This window comes from Buteo buteo, chromosome 20 (assembly GCF_964188355.1).
Source record: "Buteo buteo chromosome 20, bButBut1.hap1.1, whole genome shotgun sequence".
Classification (NCBI taxonomy): Eukaryota; Metazoa; Chordata; class Aves; order Accipitriformes; family Accipitridae; genus Buteo; species Buteo buteo.
This window is the reverse complement of record NC_134190.1, coordinates 10,393,820-10,412,267: the sequence shown is the minus strand read 5'-3', so window position 1 is coordinate 10,412,267 and position 18,448 is coordinate 10,393,820. Positions and strand designations below refer to the sequence as shown.

At 42.3% G+C, this 18,448-nt stretch overlaps 1 protein-coding gene across 1 annotated transcript in view; it reads right to left on the bottom strand.

The window, feature by feature from the left end:
- Positions 1 to 912: 912 nt before the first annotated feature.
- ELOVL2 (ELOVL fatty acid elongase 2) overlaps positions 913 to 18,448 on the bottom strand; it is a 64,185-nt gene continuing 46,649 nt past the window's right edge. The window contains exons 6-10 of the mRNA XM_075052165.1: positions 9,738 to 9,815; positions 8,428 to 8,599; positions 6,359 to 6,483; positions 4,110 to 4,244; positions 913 to 3,481 (exon numbers count right to left, since the gene is read on the bottom strand). Of these exons, the coding sequence (XP_074908266.1) occupies positions 3,353 to 3,481; positions 4,110 to 4,244; positions 6,359 to 6,483; positions 8,428 to 8,599; positions 9,738 to 9,815 (639 nt within the window). The 3' untranslated portion in view covers positions 913 to 3,352. The remainder of the gene's footprint in view (positions 3,482 to 4,109; positions 4,245 to 6,358; positions 6,484 to 8,427; positions 8,600 to 9,737; positions 9,816 to 18,448) is intronic.

The window sequence follows — 18,448 nt, the reverse complement described above, 5'->3', positions numbered from 1 at the left end:
GTGCAATATTTGGAAATTTTTCTCTATCAGAGCTGAAACTGCTCTTTTTACCCATTTATAATAGATGAATCAAAACAATCTCACCAGCCAAAGTCTGCAAGGCAAGAGAGCCTGGGAACAGGGAGACACCAGAGCCAGGATAATTTTAACAAATCTGTTTGGACTGAAGTTTGGGCTGAAGGTGCTTTTTCTCTGATCTGAATACCTCATACTGAGCTTGCTTTTTCCATCTACTTCATGTGTCTGAACTAAAATCCAGAGGAGCTAAGGGTGGGAGCCTGTTTTGCCTGTAGAACCACCGTTAAAAAGCAGGACTGTCTAGGAGGGATAGGGATGTTCAGTCTACCAGAGAAACGTATCTTAAGTAGGAAGCGTAAACATGCTGTTTCCTTGCTGTAGAAAACTGTTTCCTATCAACCTAATTAGTTTGTGCATGTATATGAGCATGATATGCAGAAATACCACCTGCCCAGTCAATGAGGTGGACAGAGTACAGCCAACAGTTGCACAAAAACCACAGGGGAGCTTTATATCAACACCAGTGAAGGTGGTATGTAAAGTTATGGAGGTTGTTTGTCAGTTTGAGCTGAATGCCCTAACAACTTTCTGAAAAAGTCTGAGAACAAAAGTAGCCTCAAATAACCAGTTCCCAGCAATTTGATGCCTTAAAGAGGAGTGGAGACAGCCTGATAGTAAAATTTGTTTATTTACAGTGTTATGTATTACAGGAAAATCAGATTAAAAAGTCAATGCTCCTCTTTCTTCAAAGTTGCAGCATTTTGAAGATGTTAAGACAGATCTGAAGAATTTTAAACATACCTGATTCCAGCCTTCCTGGTTGGATCTGCAAGGTGAGACTGTCTTGGTTTTTTCCTTTTTTTTTTTTCTTCTTTTTTTTTTTTTTTTTCCCCAGCCCTTTGAGTTTCAAGTAAGGCATTTATTTCTTTTTCTTTCTTTTTCTTTTGAATGAGGTTTCAACAAAACAAAAGACAGTATCCGTGGGTTTGGTTGCTGTAGTGAACTTTAACATTTAGCACGCTGACGCTGTCCACCTTGATAGTCAAATGCATGCTTTGCCATCAAAAGGTTACAGACTCCACTCGGCCTAAAATCCACACTGGGCCACGCAACCATTTTGTTGCCCACCTCAGATGCATGGTTCAGCTAGTTGTCTTGTGTGATATCTTGTCAGCTCTTCCGATTCCCTCTGCCTTTACCCTGGTTTCCAGTATCAATCTGATGTCTGCAGAGCTCTGAAGCTCTTCCTTAGGACCATGTACAACACCTTCAGTCAAACCCACTAATTTTTTATAACTTGTGAGTTTTACAGTATCAACCAGAAAGATCTGCAAAGCAAATGTTCTGGAAGGGCCACTGAGAACTAATATATGCACAGAGCATCCAGGCTTTGTGACTGAGGGTGGTTTGGGTTTGGGTTTTTTTGGTTGCTGCCTTCCCTCCTTATTGAATGTTATATAGAGCAAAACACTGCCTTTCACTGTGGCCAACTTCATGAAGAGGGAGAAAATGTGAATACACACCAGTTAGATGCATGTCTATGGTGGTGGTGTAAAAGCGTTTGAATATTGCAGTTATTTTGGTTGCCCCGTTCATGGGGATGCAGTTTAGCAGCCAGGCTGCTCAAATGTACTGTTTGTGCTGCAGCATTTTGGGGATTTCAGTTTTCTGCTGGAGCAGAAAGGTTTTGTCCACATTGTGACAGAGCTGGAACTGGCTGGAGACAGATGGGATCCGATGGGACTTTTAAGCACAATTCAGTCTGAACTCTGACTCGAGACACCCTTCCCCATGCCATTTTCTCCTCTTGCTTTTGCTGGACAAACCTATCTGTTCTTCCCCTGTACAGTACCACGTCCTCAGCCCCTTTCCTTCTTCTCCACGAGCCCCCGTGGCTGCGGTCTCTCCGGCTGCTCCTGGTGAGGCTGGCTGCCCCGCACCCCCCCCCCCCGTTCTCTGGGACAAACCTTTCTGCCTTTGCACCTGCAGCCTCCGAGACCCCCTGATGACAGCTCATCTAGAGGGGCGATGGAGAACAGTTGGAGGAGCAGGATTTGGGACAGCCTCCTCTCCACGTGGGCCCTCTGTGGCTGCTTGGTCCCTCTGCACTGGCTGGGCTGGGGTGACTCCAAAAGGTGGTTTTGTTGAGAGAATTTGTACATGCTGGGCTGGAAGAGACTAGAACTATTTCATTGTGAAAAAGGGCAAGAAAAAAGTCTGTGTCCACTTTTTAGTAGAGATTTTGAAAGGGGCTAAATGAGAAAAGGGCGAGGGCAGATCCCCAAAGCTAACCTTGGGTATTCTTCCTTTCTAACCATTTAAATGGGAGGTAAATGCAGCTAACAAGCAGAGAAGATAGTGACTGGCTATTGTGAGAGACGCACCATTACAGCTGCAGACAGCAAATATCTCCTTGCTTTCCCTACAGAGGATTGTGCCTCAGTCCCATCTGTCTCTCCAGTCAGAGACCAGTCTGAGTAAGGCTCACCTAGCACAGAAATTCCTATATAATGTGCTTTGCTCATTGCTGAATTCACTTTTAAGACTTTCTATGTCTTCCAGTCTATTAGTATGTGGCATGTCACTTTGCTTCAAATTAGCAGTGGTTGTATAGGATTAACCTTGTGCACATTTACACTCAGAGGATTTATCTTCATTAAGTTGTTGAGCTCTTATTTCTTTCAAAATCTATTTACTCAGAACTCCTATTAACGTAGCACATCCGAAGTGACTTGTTTTGCTCTGACTAGAGTTCAAAACCCCCTATCATCATGTGATACCATGTATTCTAAATACCACTGGTGTCTATGGGAGGGAGCGTGCTTTGGGGAACGGCTGGGAAGAAGCAGGGGGGTATGGTGTTGGAAAAGGTATGATTCTCAATTCCCGCCCCCCCCCCCCCCCCTTCCTTTTCCCGACCTTGGCCACAGTTTAGCTGAAAGCGTTGGGTGCACTGTGAAGCCTTGCCTCAAGACCTCTTGCACACACAGAACGTGCTCACTGTGTTAGTCTGAACAGAGTCCTAACCTGTTGAAGGCATTGATGGGTTTATCCATCAAGTGTTTTATAAGGCGTTTTTATGTCGTCAGCATTAGAGATCAGAAAGGTTTGCTTTTTCATATGAGAAAGATCTTGGCCGCCTTTGTTCCAATGGTGATCTTCGACAGGACAAGTAATTCTACTCGTTTGGTTAAAACCTAAATAGCAGTACATTAATAAGTGTCTGGTACAAAGAACTGATAAATGTAATCAAATAGGTTTTAAGCTAAAGCTTGTAATTCCGTCTTTTTTCTTCTTTTCTTTTTTTAGAAAAAAATCATAGGAAATATTATACTCATTGTGCTTTCTTATTGTTCAGGAATCCATTGGCAGCAGCAAAGTAGTCCTTATGGAAACCGTTCTTTATTTCTGTTGTGATAGGGGTTTCCTTTATAGCTGTTCTTGAAGGTGCTTTCCGGTATGTCTATAAAAGCAAAATCCAAAGTAAATACTTGGATTTATTTAGTGCCCCCCAAACACTACTTATGGTTAACTGTAAAATGAAGCTGTCTGGTGGTTGTTGATGCAGATGTGTATATTCGTTTCAGACTGCGTTAAGGGAACTGTATTATTTTCACTGCCGTGGGTGGTATTACCTTACTAGTATTACTGTAATGCTTCTTGATGTCAGAAGAGACTTTAAGCCTTTTTCACTAAAGCCCTACATATGCAGGCAGGCTGGAGCACTCCTTACTAGAAAAGGCTGAAATAAACAAGGCAAAGACAGAGCTGCTTGCTTCCTTTTTCCAAGGAGGGAGGAAGACTCAGAAAGTTGCCCAACAGAGCAAATTCAGACTTCATAAGTTCTGAATGTGGTACCTGACTTGCTATACAAGTGCAGAAGAGCTGAGCTGCAAGGGGAGGTCATCATTACTGAATAACTGCCTCTTGCAGACATTACAGTATCTATCATTCTTAACTGACATATATATTTTAATACAAATGTATTTTAAGTACTGATGCTTATTCTACATGTGAGTTCATCAAGACTGCTGTTGAAAAAATTATCCCCCCAGCCCCTCTTGTCAGAGAGCTCTTGGAAGACTGCTTACCTTAATGTAGAAGTTTATGAAGAGAATGACCAGTGTGGCCATGTAGGAGGACTGGAACATGAGGCAGCCAAATGGGAATCCACATGGCTTCACAGCTGCACTAAGTGTATGCACAATAGTGAGCAGAAACTGAATCTGTGGAGGAAAGATCATGCATGAGTATTTGCTGAGAAAGGGTCGATGCTAGCTATATCAGACATATGTCACCTAGTCCTGCTCTTTGAGTACTCTTGAAAACTATCCTTTCTGAACCTGTGAATGTACTGTGAGGGTTAAGTTAATGGAGCTATTATGAAATTTAAAAAACCCTAAGGGGTCAGAGATTTCTAAAAATTTGAGTTTATAGGCCTAGTTGGCAAAACAAAAGCTTTTTTTTTTTTTTTTTTTTTAATTAGGGGTGATTCTATCTTCCAGACCGTGTCATGCCAGGGAGTGCTGGCTCTGTTACTAGGCAGAAACTCGAGAAAACTCTGAAGACTCCAAGCAATAGCTTTAGAAGTCTGAACAGAAAATGGAAAACCCAAGTCTGAGGAGAAGTTCAGGTAGGCTGGCAGTTGCATTAACAGAGTTAAGATGGGGCCAAATGAAGCAAAAATGAACATGCCCTCAATCCAGTGTACTGGGGTGCATTTCAAACAGAGGGCAGCTTCTTTCAACTGCAGGGATGGTCTCAGCTCAAAGAAGCAGCATTTGCTAAACACATTTCTACACAGGTATTTTTAAGCTTACTGCAAACGTCTGAACCCCCAAATAATATTAACAGGCCCTAAGATAAAAAAGTGAAAGGAACTTAATTTCATATCAAGCCTTGTATCTTGTTGATAGAAGATTTTGATGTGGCTCAGCTCTTTGGGTACAGCAACTGCTGGAGTAGAGTTTTAGAAGTCAGACAACTTCTGTCTTGTCGAAGAGTTAGTTTACATAATTTTGCATTTTGTAGTTGTACCATGGTGTGCTGGGTTAAGCTTGGCTGGCTGCCAGGTGCCCACCCAGCTGCTCTCTTAATTCCTCTCTTCAGTAGAGTAGGGGGAAAATGAGATGAAAAAACTCATGGCTTGAGATAAGGGCAGGGAGGATAATTGGTAAAACTTACTAATTACCATTACAGGCAAACCAGACTTGACTTCAGGAAGATTAATTTAATTTCTTGCCAATTAATAACAGAGAAGCATAGTGAGAAATAAAAACCACCTTCTGTTCCGCCCCTGTTTCTTCCCAGGCTCAACTTCACTTCTGGCTCTTCTGCTTTCTCCCCTGAGTAGTGCAGGGAGATGGGGAATGGGGGTTGCAGTCAGTCCATATTGCTTTGGCTCTGCTGCTCCTTCCTCCTCATGCTCTTCCTCTGCTCCAGCATGGGGTCCCTTCCATGGGAGACAGTCCTGCATGAACTTCTCCAACATGGATCCTTCCCATGGGCTGCAGTTCTTGAACTGCTCCAGTGTGGGCCCTTTCTATGGGCTGCAGTCCTTCAGGAACAGACTGCTCCAGTGTGGGTCCCCAGCAGGTCCTGCCAGTAAATCTGCTCCTGCGTGGGTCCTGCCAGGGGCCTGCTTCTGTGTGGGGTCCTCCACAGGCTGTAGCTTCCTTCAGGGCATGTCCACTTGCTGCAGTGTGGGGTCCTTGACGGGCTGCAGGTGGGTATCTGCCCCACTGTGGTCTTCCATGGGCTGCGGGGGGACAGCCTGCCTCACCATAGTCTTCCCCACAGGCTGCAGGGGAATCTCTGCCCCTCCTCCCCTCCTTCTGCTCTGACCTGGGTGTCTGCAGGGCTGTTTCTCTCACAATTTCTCACTCCTTTCTCTCAGCTGTTCCGCAGCATTTTTTACCCTTTGTTAAATACAATATCACAGAGGTGCCCCCAGATTTGCTGATGGGCTCAGCTTTGGGCAGGAGTGGGTCCATCTTGGAGCCAGCTGGAGCTGGCTCTGTCAGACAGTTTTTATAACTTTTTAATCAGTCTATTTGCTGTGATTAAGTGGTGTCCATTTTCTATGCAGAAGATCAAAAATAATGGAATTTTATGGACTCTAGAGTTTCTACTGTGTTGTATAAAATATTTCTGAGTGTTGCTTCCTCTATTAAGTTACATGGGGCTGCACTAGTGACTTATTCTGTACGATAGCTTTATTATATTTGAATTCTAACTGGCTTAATTCTGCAAATGACAATGTTATCTATCAATCATTTTGCCCTCTCTGGCATTTTGAAGGATTTCTGGTTGTTAAATTGAGAGTAAAATAAATACATACCAATTGTGCCTGAGTGAGGTATTTCTTCCACCAGAGATACTTGCGCATAGAAGGGATGACTGACAGTCCATAATAAGAATACATAAGCACATGGATAAAGCTATTCAAAGTGGGTCCAAAGAAACCTATAAAAATCCACCAAGGAAAACATTTTTATATACCAACTGCTAAAAAGTGAGAGAAGATATTGCTAGCGATGTGTCTTGCACACGGTAAGTCTTCCCTTCATGCATATCCTTAGCTAAAGACATTCTTGATGTGAAGAGATGCTGTTGTAGGGACAACTGACAAACTGAGTGATACTTCCTAGGGGGGGTTTCTCATGCTGAATAGTTGTATTTTCATGCTGTATTTTTTGTCTGTTCTACTTTTCTATTCTGTAGTTTACAGGTCATTGCTTTTTTCCCCCTCCCAAATGCTATTTGCTTGAGTCTCTCCATTATCGCTGTAAGTTTTAGACACCTCTGTGGGTGACTGTGCTGCTGGTATCACAGCTTAGGGCCCTGGGAGGCACATGCTCTCCTGCTCCCTGATGCAGTAGTAAGGGCTTTACTCTGAATTAAACTAGCCTTGTGTGGCTGTGTTTGAGCACTGCTCTCATTTTTTTTTTTTGGTGGCTCTTCTGCTAAACGCAGATTTCCAGAATTTCACCCCAGATAAAACCTTGCCACTCTAATGAGCTACACTTAGTAAATACTAATTCTGGAGCAAATGAATTACCCTCTGTACCTTATAGACTATTGAGAAGTAGCAGCACTACTCTTTCTACTGTATGGCTGTATGCTCATGTGTTTGATGGCAGTGCTTGACAACTACAAGATGGTCTCACCAATTGTTTTGATTTTTCAACAGATTAATTACTTAATAATTACTGATTAATTTCTTAGCTACCGATTTTTCCACTCTGTTAATTACCATAGTGTAAAGCTAGTGCAAAGTATGGGGAATATGTTCAGACAAAATAGAAAGCACAAATCCCTACTAATTTGTTTACACCTCTGTTAGAAATAGCTCGTGACTGCGATGAAATCCTTGATCGCTGCTTCTACCCATAACAGCAATTTACTTTGATTTTGTGCTGTCCATAATAAGTGCCAACAAATGTGAATTCTGCTCTTTGTTCTGAAAAACACCTGCAACAAGTTGCTTTACAAAATATTACAGCGGACTGAGGTGACTCCCTTTAATAGCTCAAAGTAGGAAAACTGATTGTCTTCTCAACTCTGATAATAATCCCATAGGAAGCCTCTGGCTGTCTGAAGCCCTGGAAAAGCGTACATGTCGTGAGACGCCTGAAGTAGTCCTCTGCTGTTTGGATTTAGTGTACAAATGCCAAGTGACCAGCCTGTGGTACCATACGTCTTGCCACCTCAAGAGGGGAGATGATGGCAATTACCGTATCCTTCTAAGAGCCAAGACATTTAGAGATCACTGTTGCAAAATATATTGAACCCAAAATATAATAAGGCAAAGGATGCTGCTACTTCTGCTATTTCAATATGAAACGTAAGACCATATCGATCAGTTCTGGCTGTCCAGTAGTTCTGCTACTTGAATGAGATGTATTCTCATTTAAAACAAAATAAACTCAAACTGGCATTTTAATTAGTGATTGTGTAAGTAAAGTATCTCACTAAAGCAGAATGTCAGATTGATGTATACCGGAGTCAAACTCGTAAAAATACTATTGAGTTTATTTGTCGTGATTGACACTGACTTTACTAGGGTCATGATTTCTTCCTACATCTGCTTTTGGAGTAGGTCTTGCATGTGATCGCTCTTGCATACCACTCAGCAGTGTTATGCTGTCTAAAAGTGGTTCGAAGAGAAGTAAATATGAGAGGTTGTGGCAGCTAAGTGGAAAATCTGGGGCCTAACACTCAGATATTTTTGGCCTGAACTTTTAACCATGCTTTTAATTTTACTGCGGTTTTCAGGTGTTCAGCAGTTCTGAAAGGCTATGAATGTTAATGAAGCAGTCAGTGATATACTTGCTTTGCATGGTGATGTGATTCTCCACCACCAACAGGTGAGTTATACCCCAGGTGATGAAGCAAACACAGACTTACTTTGCCCACAAGGTATCCAGTTCAGAACACACCACCAAATGTTAAACATAGTGGCATGGTGATACACATGAAGGAAGGTGATCTGGCTGCTTTTCTTTCTCAGTACAAAGAAGATAGTGTCCGTGAATTCAATTACTTTGGAAAAATAATACCACCACAGCACCTTGGCTACCTGTACAAGCAAGAACAAAGGAGCAGGAGATCAATATCTGTCCATAAAAGGGCTTAAATATTGCTGTACTTCATCAGTCCCTAGGCATGCAATTTCCCAAAAGGCATTAATAGCCTTCTGAAGGAGGAGCACAAGCTCTTGTTTCAATTTTATTTCCCTTTTGAATAAGGCAGTTTAGAAAAACTGCATTATTTTTATGTGATTGTGTAAATATACAATTATCTAAATATAATTTAAGAAATACAAACTTTGAGGGTTTTCTAATTGTTCTATTTTTTCATCAGAGATACAGTTGTGTGGGTTGTTGTTTTTTGGGTTTTTTTAAGGGTGTTACCACTTATACTTTCTTGGTACTGAACAAATTTTGCTGGCAGCTGCTTCTTTTTAAATAATCGAACTTTGACACTCAACATCATAGACTGGATCTTCCTCTAGAGTTGAGACACTTTATCAGTGCTCAGGGTATGTCCCAGGACAGTTAAAGACAGTTAGTTAAAACAGAAAGGGGGAAATATCTTGTTGATGGGGAAAAGGTATTTAACTGACTCTTTCCTTGCCAAAACACAGGTAAATTTGGTGGATTGGGGGAAATGATACAAGTTAACCAATCTTTCTGTCTTTGAGCTCTAACTTTATCTGGAAAGCAAGCCTGAAGTGGGGAATGACAGACAGTTAATACATGGAATCTCTGTAATGCAGAAGTAAGGGTTGAAACTAGAGATATGCCAAGCCAGCACAATGTCGCTGCAGTTTTCCAAAGTTTAGAATTGGGTTTAAATCAGTTTCCAGCTAGAGCCCAACAAGTGTTATATCTTAGATGACTGATTTTTCTCCCAATTTCTTAAATGATCCATATTCTCTGTTTTAATAGGCAATGCTGTTTTGATCCCAGATCTTGATACACGGCCCTTCAAAATACTCCATCATGCATTCTACAGCAAGGATGCATCTATATCGAATCAGAAAGATAACGCTTCTTGTTTGCTACCAGGTGTTGGGCAACTGGATTAAAACTCTCATGTTACAGATGTCATCAGTAACATCCTTATAACTGCTGTGGGCACAGAAGCGTTGCACCGAGGACGCGGAGGGAAGGACTGCTGCGGATGCTGGGAGCTGAGGAGCTGCTGCATCTCACCCGGAGGTCGGCCTCCCCGGCGCTGTGGAGGTTCTGGCACTGCAAGTTGTAGCCTCCTTCCCATGTGGCAAGGATGAGCTGGAACAGAAAACGCAGCAATTACGTTCACGAACAGACGCAGCAGTTTGCTTTTACCCCTGCAGTTGTTCTGTGTTTATTGAAAAAAGCAGCACAGAAGTATGGTAAAATCCCACTCCTTCCATGAATTGATGCTCCTAAACCAGACAACTTGCTAGCATCCCCTGTTTTGAAATAGAAAAGGCATCAGGTCGTGTTGGAGATATACACTGAAATGGTATATCTTTTATATTTCTCTAGCTTTAGAACCTTCAAGGCATCTGTTGAAATCTCTCATTACTTAGTGCAATGATCCTCACTCCAAAGCTCGTGCTTGAATACTGTATCTTTGTCCTGAAGCAGTATGAACAGAGCTTAACATAACTACTTGTGCAAAACCAGCCTTGAGAGAACTTCCCTGACGCCAAGCAAGCAAACAGAAGGCAAATCTGAAGTAGTGCAATGGGAGAAATATTTCCTAATGCCATAAACATGTCTCTTTATCCTGCCCAGTTAAATGCAAGAGGAAGTAGAGGAGAGCGGGCGTAGTGCTGAATGGAGACGTGAATAGACACGCAAGCAATTTCTTAGATTTAGTGCATGTCATACTGGGAAGCAGACAAAGCAATGAAATGTGAGGCTACAATACTGTGATGGAACAGAAGGTTTCTAGACAGCCATATGGTGGATTCTGATGTGGAATATTTTTATAGTAATGACTACCTAAAGCACTCAGCAGCCCTTTTGGAAGACGGAGCCTAATCTGTTGTCTATAAATGCTATGTAGAGTCCATTGATTTTAAAAAGGTCTTACTTATTCTTGAATGTGTCAAAAGTGGTTTTGGGGGCCAAACTGAGCAATTCATGTTCTGGGGTCTGTCTCCCTCTCTACAGAGGATGCAGTGAGTGATGGTGGGAGAAATACATCAAAGTGTTATGCTGTAAGCAGAGTTGCAAGATGCTGTGAGAAGTGGGTTGCTTTCAACCCACTTCTTCAAGTCCAGGCTGGATGGGGCTTTGAGCAATCTGCTGTAGTGGAAGGTGTCCCAGCCCATGGCAGGGGGGTTGGAACTAGGTGATCTTTAAGCTCCCTTTCAACCCAAACCATTCCGTGATTCAACTCTGGCACTACATTCGTGGGGAAGGTGTATATCAGCATCTGTACAGACTTTTCACTCCGCTTCAGACTGACAAGTAGTCTCCTGTGTTGAATGTGTGCCTGTCTATACAAAAGCAAAGCAGAGATATTCTTAGTGATCGAACTGAATTAATTCCTAGAGCAAACACATTAAAAAAAGATTATGGAGAATATAATCTGGAGAATTAGCAAATAGCACAGAATGTCCATTATAAATTCACATTAAAAAGCAATAAAACCTGGAGAGCCAGGGGTTTCTATAATTTTTCCTCTAAATTGCAGTTCTGTGATTGTACCTGTAAGTCTAATGTAGCTGGTGTATGTGGCCAAAATAACCCATAGAGATTGCAGAGAGCTGAAAAGACAATAAATGTTTTGCAGATAACTGTTACTTAACAACCAAAACAAACCCACTCCTTTTTGGAACAGCCCATGTTTTGGTGGATTCACCTACCATGTGTGCCAGAGGTCACCAAACCAAACAGGATGCGATCTGAGTCTAAAACCAGGGGAAACCATGAAAACCCAGCTAGAGATCCTCATACAAATGCTCAGTGCAGCTGGGACCACAACTTGTCTTGCCAAACTGGCCTCTGTTTGGGTGTTGTGCCTGCAAATGTGCAGGGCTGGGATGTCTGGGCTCCTCTCCTTTCCCCACTGTGCAGGCGGGTGGGAAGGAGAGGCATGGGTCACACCTCTCCAACTAACTTAACCTAGAGAGGTGCTGAAGAGAAGGGAGTGAAAACTCCTTGAGAAAAGCAAATTATGCTACTTCATTTCCCTATTAGCTTTCAAAAAGCAGCTTCGTTTCTGCCCTCTGAGCAGAGGGCATGCAGCTCCCCAGCTGTCCCTCCTGTGACATGTCCTTGGTCCCCAGATCTGTGCCTGTGCTGTAGCTGGCAATGTGTAGCAGCTTCGTGAGGGATGGGGAGACGTTACTGCGTGGTTGCTCTTCTGGGTAGCTCCTCTTAGTGCCTTCTTTGTGAGCTCTCCTGCCTTGGATTTTTCTCTCCAAATGAGAGGTGACTGAGTAATCCCCAAACCGAGACTTTTGGAATAGGCAGGTACAGCTTCATCGACAGGCTGTTGTTGAAGATTTGCTCTCAACTCTGTCTTGTTGCTTAAGAAATGCTGAAGAAAATGGAATTGTCATCTTGTTCTTGGCTGGGAGCAGTATAGTCAGACAGTGCCGGAGTATCGGGAGCTCATCTGGAGGCAGAATCCTGGATGCCAGCAGGCTGCAGTGGTGGCATCTTGGAGCTTTGATAAGGCATGGCCTCAACCATGGGCACTAACAGCTCTGCCAGAAACCTCTGCTGCTAGTTCTACTCATAGGAGCAGGAAGAAAAGGATATTGTTTCTTGCTATTTTATTTTTCTCGCTCAGCTATAATGAAACCCTCATTGGCTTTATAGGTGGGAAGCGGTGATAGCAGGACCATCTCTAGCTCTTGTGAGTGCAGGGAGTTGAAATCATGACCCACAAAACCTCAAAACCCTAAAAACAAACGAAGGAGAAGAGGCGACTGCTTTTCTGTTCTTGTGCAAGGCAATGTCACAGACTGGGGAGGACCCTTCCTCCTGATTTTACTGAGGAACTATAAATTGCTATTGCAAGTGCACTCTATTGTTTTCTTAAGGTAAGAGATAAAGTTTGCATTTTGTTGCGTTTGTAGTTTACACGATGTTTTGTAACTTAGCTCTGTGATATAATGTGCCTACAATGTATTTTATCTAAAGATCTTAAACAATTTTACTTTACAAGAGGTTTGCAATTTTTAACATTTTTTCTCAAGATTAATTAAAACAATTTCACCTGATTGATTCTATTGCAGTCTATATCTGTAAATTAATACCTTTCCTATGCTTAAATTGGTCAAATTTGTTCATTTCTTTTTTAATGTATCTTTAGGAACCTTCTTTTTTCAGATTCCAATTGAGAAAACTCTTTATTCTTTCAACCTCTTTTTCTCTTCCCTTAACAACTAACTCATTTTTTTTGGTTTGCTGAACATACCTAATCTCAAAATTTCTGTTACAGTAGGTGAAACATTGGTTCACAGAAATTTGCTTGAAAAAATTGCTATTTTAAATCTTTTGATTAGTCTGTTTTACAAAAGTTCTGATTTGTGTATGATTACAATAGACTGATCCTCAAAAATCTCTTTTGTGTGTTGTTTTCTTATGTGTTAAAGGTTAGGAAACTTTTCTGCTGGTGCTGAACTGGCGTGCTTGGTCATATCTCAAGATTTTTTTCAGGTATTCCATTCATAGCTCTCATGTTGGAAAATGAGACGAGAAAACCCTTAAAGGCTCAGAAATAAACTAAATAAATATTTCTTTTCAATAGCACAAATTTTTAACATGGTGTTTGAGAAATCTGCAACTCATCACAATTGGTCAGCGTGCAAATGGAGATCAAGGTTTGGGGTAAGAATACTACTCTGACTGTAGGGTTCTCTTTGCGTTCTTTCATTTGCTGTTCCATGATTCTGTATAATGCCAGATCTTGCAGATCATACTATGTGCCTATTCCCCAGCCGTTTGACTTGGCAGAAGATTTCCCTCTGATTTGTGTCTGTGTTTCAAGAGCCAGCAGCTCAGAGCAAAGATCTGTTTTGACTCTCTTAACCTTGCTCTTTAACGTCAGCTTTTCTTTAGCTCAACATTTCTATTCTCCATCATAGGGACCTTATGTACTGCTGGGTCTCCTTTAGGGAAAAGTGGAGAATCCACTTCAAGTTTTGACTGCTCTACTTTGCAAGCTAATTTTCAAGATTTCTGGCTAACTTCCTAATGAAAAATTAGTGGGGAAACTTGGAAGGCAGACAGTACTTTTGGGATCCTGATGATGCTAGGCCATGACTTTCATATTGGGTATCAGTGATGTAGAAGGTAAGCAGCTTACCCAATGATACCAAATGAGCCTGCTGCATGTCGGGAGCAGAAGCTGGTACCTTGATACAAGATGTTCAGTTACTAGGTCTCTTTTTCTCTGATTCCGAACTCATATGTTACTTGTACTGTTTCAGTTATGTTCCCTTTCACATGCTGAACGCTCTCAACTCTGTAGAGCTGATGGTATTATTAATCATGCAGAGGTGGTGCAAGTGCAGGATGTATTAAAGAGATAAGAAATCCCCTCTATTTCAAAATACAAATACTCTCTCTCTAGAAAACAATGCTTTGAATGCTTTGCATTCTTGGCAGCCTATCCTGGAAATAATATTAACACATGTATTGTTTAAAGCTATTTGGAAAAGCAGATCACGTAAAGAAGGAAGTTCTGCCTTGTGAAAAATTTCTATGAAGTAGCAACATCCTGTTATTAGTTGCGTTTTCATATTTTGCTTGTTGCTCTAATGTTCTTAACAGATTACAGTTGTTACACCAACAAATGACCTTTACTCATCTGCTTGAGTATAAACAACATAAGGATTCATAATACTTGCTTTACTGTAGCTGTGTAACTCTTGCTTTTTTTTTTTTTTTTAATGGGAAATCACGTTGTTCAGGAATAAGAGCTGGTTCCTCTGTGAGAAATCTCAGCAGAGGGGGGTCAGCAGGTGCCAGAAGATGGTGCCAAAGCCTCTCACCTTGCTGAGTAGCAGGCTAAGCGCCAGCAGCCTGAACCCAGGGGCCTGTGCCCTGCTCACTTCAAGCTTTCAGCCTCAAAAATCTCACAGCTGTGGCTTGTTCCTGTTTCTGTCCTCTACAGGTAGGCTAAAAAGGAAAGCAATGTGATATGCTGAATGGATATTCCTATTTCTACTGGCTGCGATTTCTCTGTGTTCTCCGAGTTCTAGAAAAAGCTCTGTGTGTGTTGGGCTTTCTCAGAAAGAAAATGCCTGGAAGCAACAAGGTATTCCCCCTTGTCCCAGGGCAGGAGAAAGACAGAGAGTGAGGCACCAGCACTGGGCTGCACCTGGTTGGCAACTGGTCACCAGTGGTGTTCCTCAGGGCTCAATTCTAGGGCCAGTTCTGTTCAATATATTTATCAACTATCTGGATGCAGGAGTTGAATGCACCATTAGCAAGTTTGCTGATCGTACCAAACTGGGAGGTGCTGTTGACTCTCTTGAGGGTTAGGAGGCCTTGCAGAGGGATCTAGTTAGATTGGAGCATTGGGCTATGATTAACAGAATTAAATTTAACAAGTCCAAATGCCAGATCCTGCACCGGGGACGGAGTAACGCCGGGCACGAGTATAAATTGGGAGAGGAGTGGCTGGAGAGCAGCCCTGCAGAAAGGGGTCTGGGGGTGCTGGTTTGACAGCAGGCTCAGTAGGAGCCAGCAGTGTCCTGGGAGCCAAGAGGGCAAACCCCGTCCTGGGGGGCATCAAACACAGCATGACCAGCCGGTCAAAAGAGGGGATTATCCCACTGTATTCACCATTGGTGCGGTCTCACCTTGAGTACTGTGTGCGGTGCTGGGCCCCACAATTTAAGAAGGACGTGAAGGTCCTTGACTGCGTCCAGAGGAGGGCAACCAAGCTGGTGACGGGGCTGGAAGGCATGTCCTGTGAGGAGCGGCTGAGGACTTTGGGCTTCTCTTGTTTGGAGAAAAGGAGGCTGAGGGGCGACCTCCTTGCTCTCTGCAGCTTCCTGAGGAGGGGACGTGGAGAGGGAGGTGCTGAGCTCTTCTCCCTGGGGTCCAGTGACGGGATGCGTGGGAATGGTTCAAATCTGTGTCAGGGGAGGTTTAGACTGGGCATTAGGAAGTGTTTATTTACTGAGAGGGTGGTCAAATGCTGGAACAGGCTTCCTAGAGAGGTGGTTGGTGCCCTAAGCTTGTCAATGTTTAAGAGGCATTTGGACAATGCCCTTCATACTAGGCTTTAACTTCTGGTCAGCCCTGAAGTGGTCGGGCAGTTGGGCTAGATGATCGTTGTAGGTCCCTTCCAACTGAAATAGTCTATCCAGTACATTGTCTATGTGGAAACAGTTCAGAAGGGGAAGCCAAAATCTAATAATGGAATTAGTATTCAAATAATTGAAACTCCTCTCAAAAGTTCAGAGCAGGAGGATGAGTGCTAGTGTCCTTCTTGTGGAAAAAAGAGCAAGAAGCCTCTTGATGTTGTTATGTGTATGATGTTTTACTGGGTTTTTTCTAGGAGTCCAGTCCTCAGGACATTTAAAACAACTTGATCTGACTACTGTTGTCAAGCAATAGAGGTCTTGCTAAACTAAGTAAGGAGACTAATCTGTCAATGTAGTGGAAAGAAGGGTCTAATTTGCAGTGCTGTGAATCGCCTATTTCCCTTGGCTGTAGGAGGAGATTTTTATTAGTCCCTGTGAATGGCAGCTCCTCCCTGGTTCTGTAGACCTGGGCAAAACAGTCCTAAAAGCAGTTATCTGCTGGCCACATCCCAAGGAAAAGGAGTCTAAGCAAACACTCAGGATAGTGTCTCAGGAAGGAGAGAGGTATGGCTTTGTTTTCTTTGCATTTTTTATTTTAAGTGCATTTTAGAATGAAACACCTTGGAAGATTATCAGTGTCTAAAACCAGAGGCCAGATATTTATGATCTCACGTGACTTCCCTTTTTTTAGTTTTTAAAGGGAGAAATCAGCTTCTTTACTGTAACATGGCTCAGTTCCACAAGCATGCAATGTGTGAATTGTCTTCCCATCCCCAAGAGGCTGGGGCGAAGGCATGCTGCAATGCTACTGAGGCCATTGCACTTTTACATAATAAGTAGAGGAATAGAGGAAGGTACCATTAATCATTCTTGATTTATCATTAAATCAGTCTTAAACAATACCTAAAAAGCTTTCAGGCATGTTTTCTGGCTAGGATATTCAATTGTAAAATCATCTGTGAATAGTATTTGTTGAAGAATATCTCTCTACTTAAGTTGCCTATTTTTAGATGAGCCCCCAAGAATTGTGGTATAATCCCAGATTTTAGATGGATAGCTGAGATGCAGAACAGCTGGTGTTTCCAGATTGCTGCTCTTGTGTCTTGGAGAGCTCAAATAAGCTGTAGTCTGGCAAGACCATAAACCCTATAGGGAAGCAGCATGGGCTAGATTGTTCAGCCCAGGACTGGGGGATTCCGGGAGCCTCGTCCCAGCCCTAGTGTCAGTGTCTCGGTTTCCCCGAATGTAACAACTTAGTAGTGGTGTCATGCCAAACAAGAAAAAAGTTTTGAATAGGAAACGCCCCACAAGATTTTTCTCAATTAAATATTTTGTTGTCTCTCTATGATGCAGTCGAGAGATTTTTCATGGGAACAGAAATGTGAAGAGCATGCTTTGGGCTACTCCTTGGTGAGGCTCTCCATGGTTCTAGTTAAAGGTCCAAGAATTGCATGCATAGTGTCCCCCCAAATGATTGGCTGATTCTGTAATACACCAACTGGGGTTTGCTATCCTGACCTGCAATATGTACAGCTGGACTCCCTGTTGGATCTCTCATTCTGCTGGAGCATTGTAACTAGAAGGATACTGGTTATTCCAGAGCGGAGGAAGTAAGTGGTCCCATGCTTTCTTCTTATTTTGAGGTCAGAAAGTTCATATCACAGTGACAAAAAAAAAGACCCCCTTCCCAAATGAAGTTTTGATAAATGTCTGTTTGTTTGTTTGGGTTTTTTTGTCAAGAAGCTGTTTCAAACTTAAAGCCATGTTGTTGAGAAACTCCCAGCCAGTTCTATTTAATACCCCTTAAGTAAATGGGAGATTGCTAGAAGGATTAGTGAACTAGTGACTTCAAAATGACTTGAACTTAGTTATGAATGATAATTCCTTTGTGTGTTGCTGTTGTCTGGGATAGTGGAATAGGCTAAAATAAATCCCTTCTAGGCTTATTTCCACGAATCTTTGGCTACATCTCCTATTCTGAACAGCTCCCATATGTTACTTTGTGGTACCAGTGATGGTATCAGAAGCTTTGCACATGTGAAAAACCTCATCATATGAATTTTTACTCTTGATTTCCAATAATGGTCTACTGAATTCTGTTTGAATGTGCAGGTGAGATCCAGAGCACTGCCTTTTTGATGAACAGGCTAAATGTTCTACTGAAATGCGGAGCTCAGAAAGGTCAATAGGAAAGACAGAGAACTCGGAGGATGAAAACTGAGAAGCAAGGACAACAAGTCTAGCTAGAATAACTGCAGGCAAGGACAGCAAAGTCAGCTCCTCAGCTCTCCAAACAAATTATTTGATTAAGATAGAACACCTGGCAATTTAACTCTATTCAGACAAAGTCCTTGCTTGCTCAAAAAAGCTGTTTGCTTTTGTCCTTACACTTCACTGTTTTACGATGCACTCTCAGTGACCTTTTGTTGTCTTTTTTTTTTCTCACTTCTCCCTTCTTCCAAATGATAGAAAAGTACACCTGATCTCTTCTGGTTTCTTACTTTATTCTTTTCCTCTTGCTGCCATAAGGTTAAGACAGTCTTTTAGTCCTAATTAAAGAATTACTTCAAAGGAAGCCTTCACCTGAAGCACCAATCCATATGGATCTAGAATTATTCCTTACTTCTCTGCTAAATTTACATTTGTTAACTACTGAAT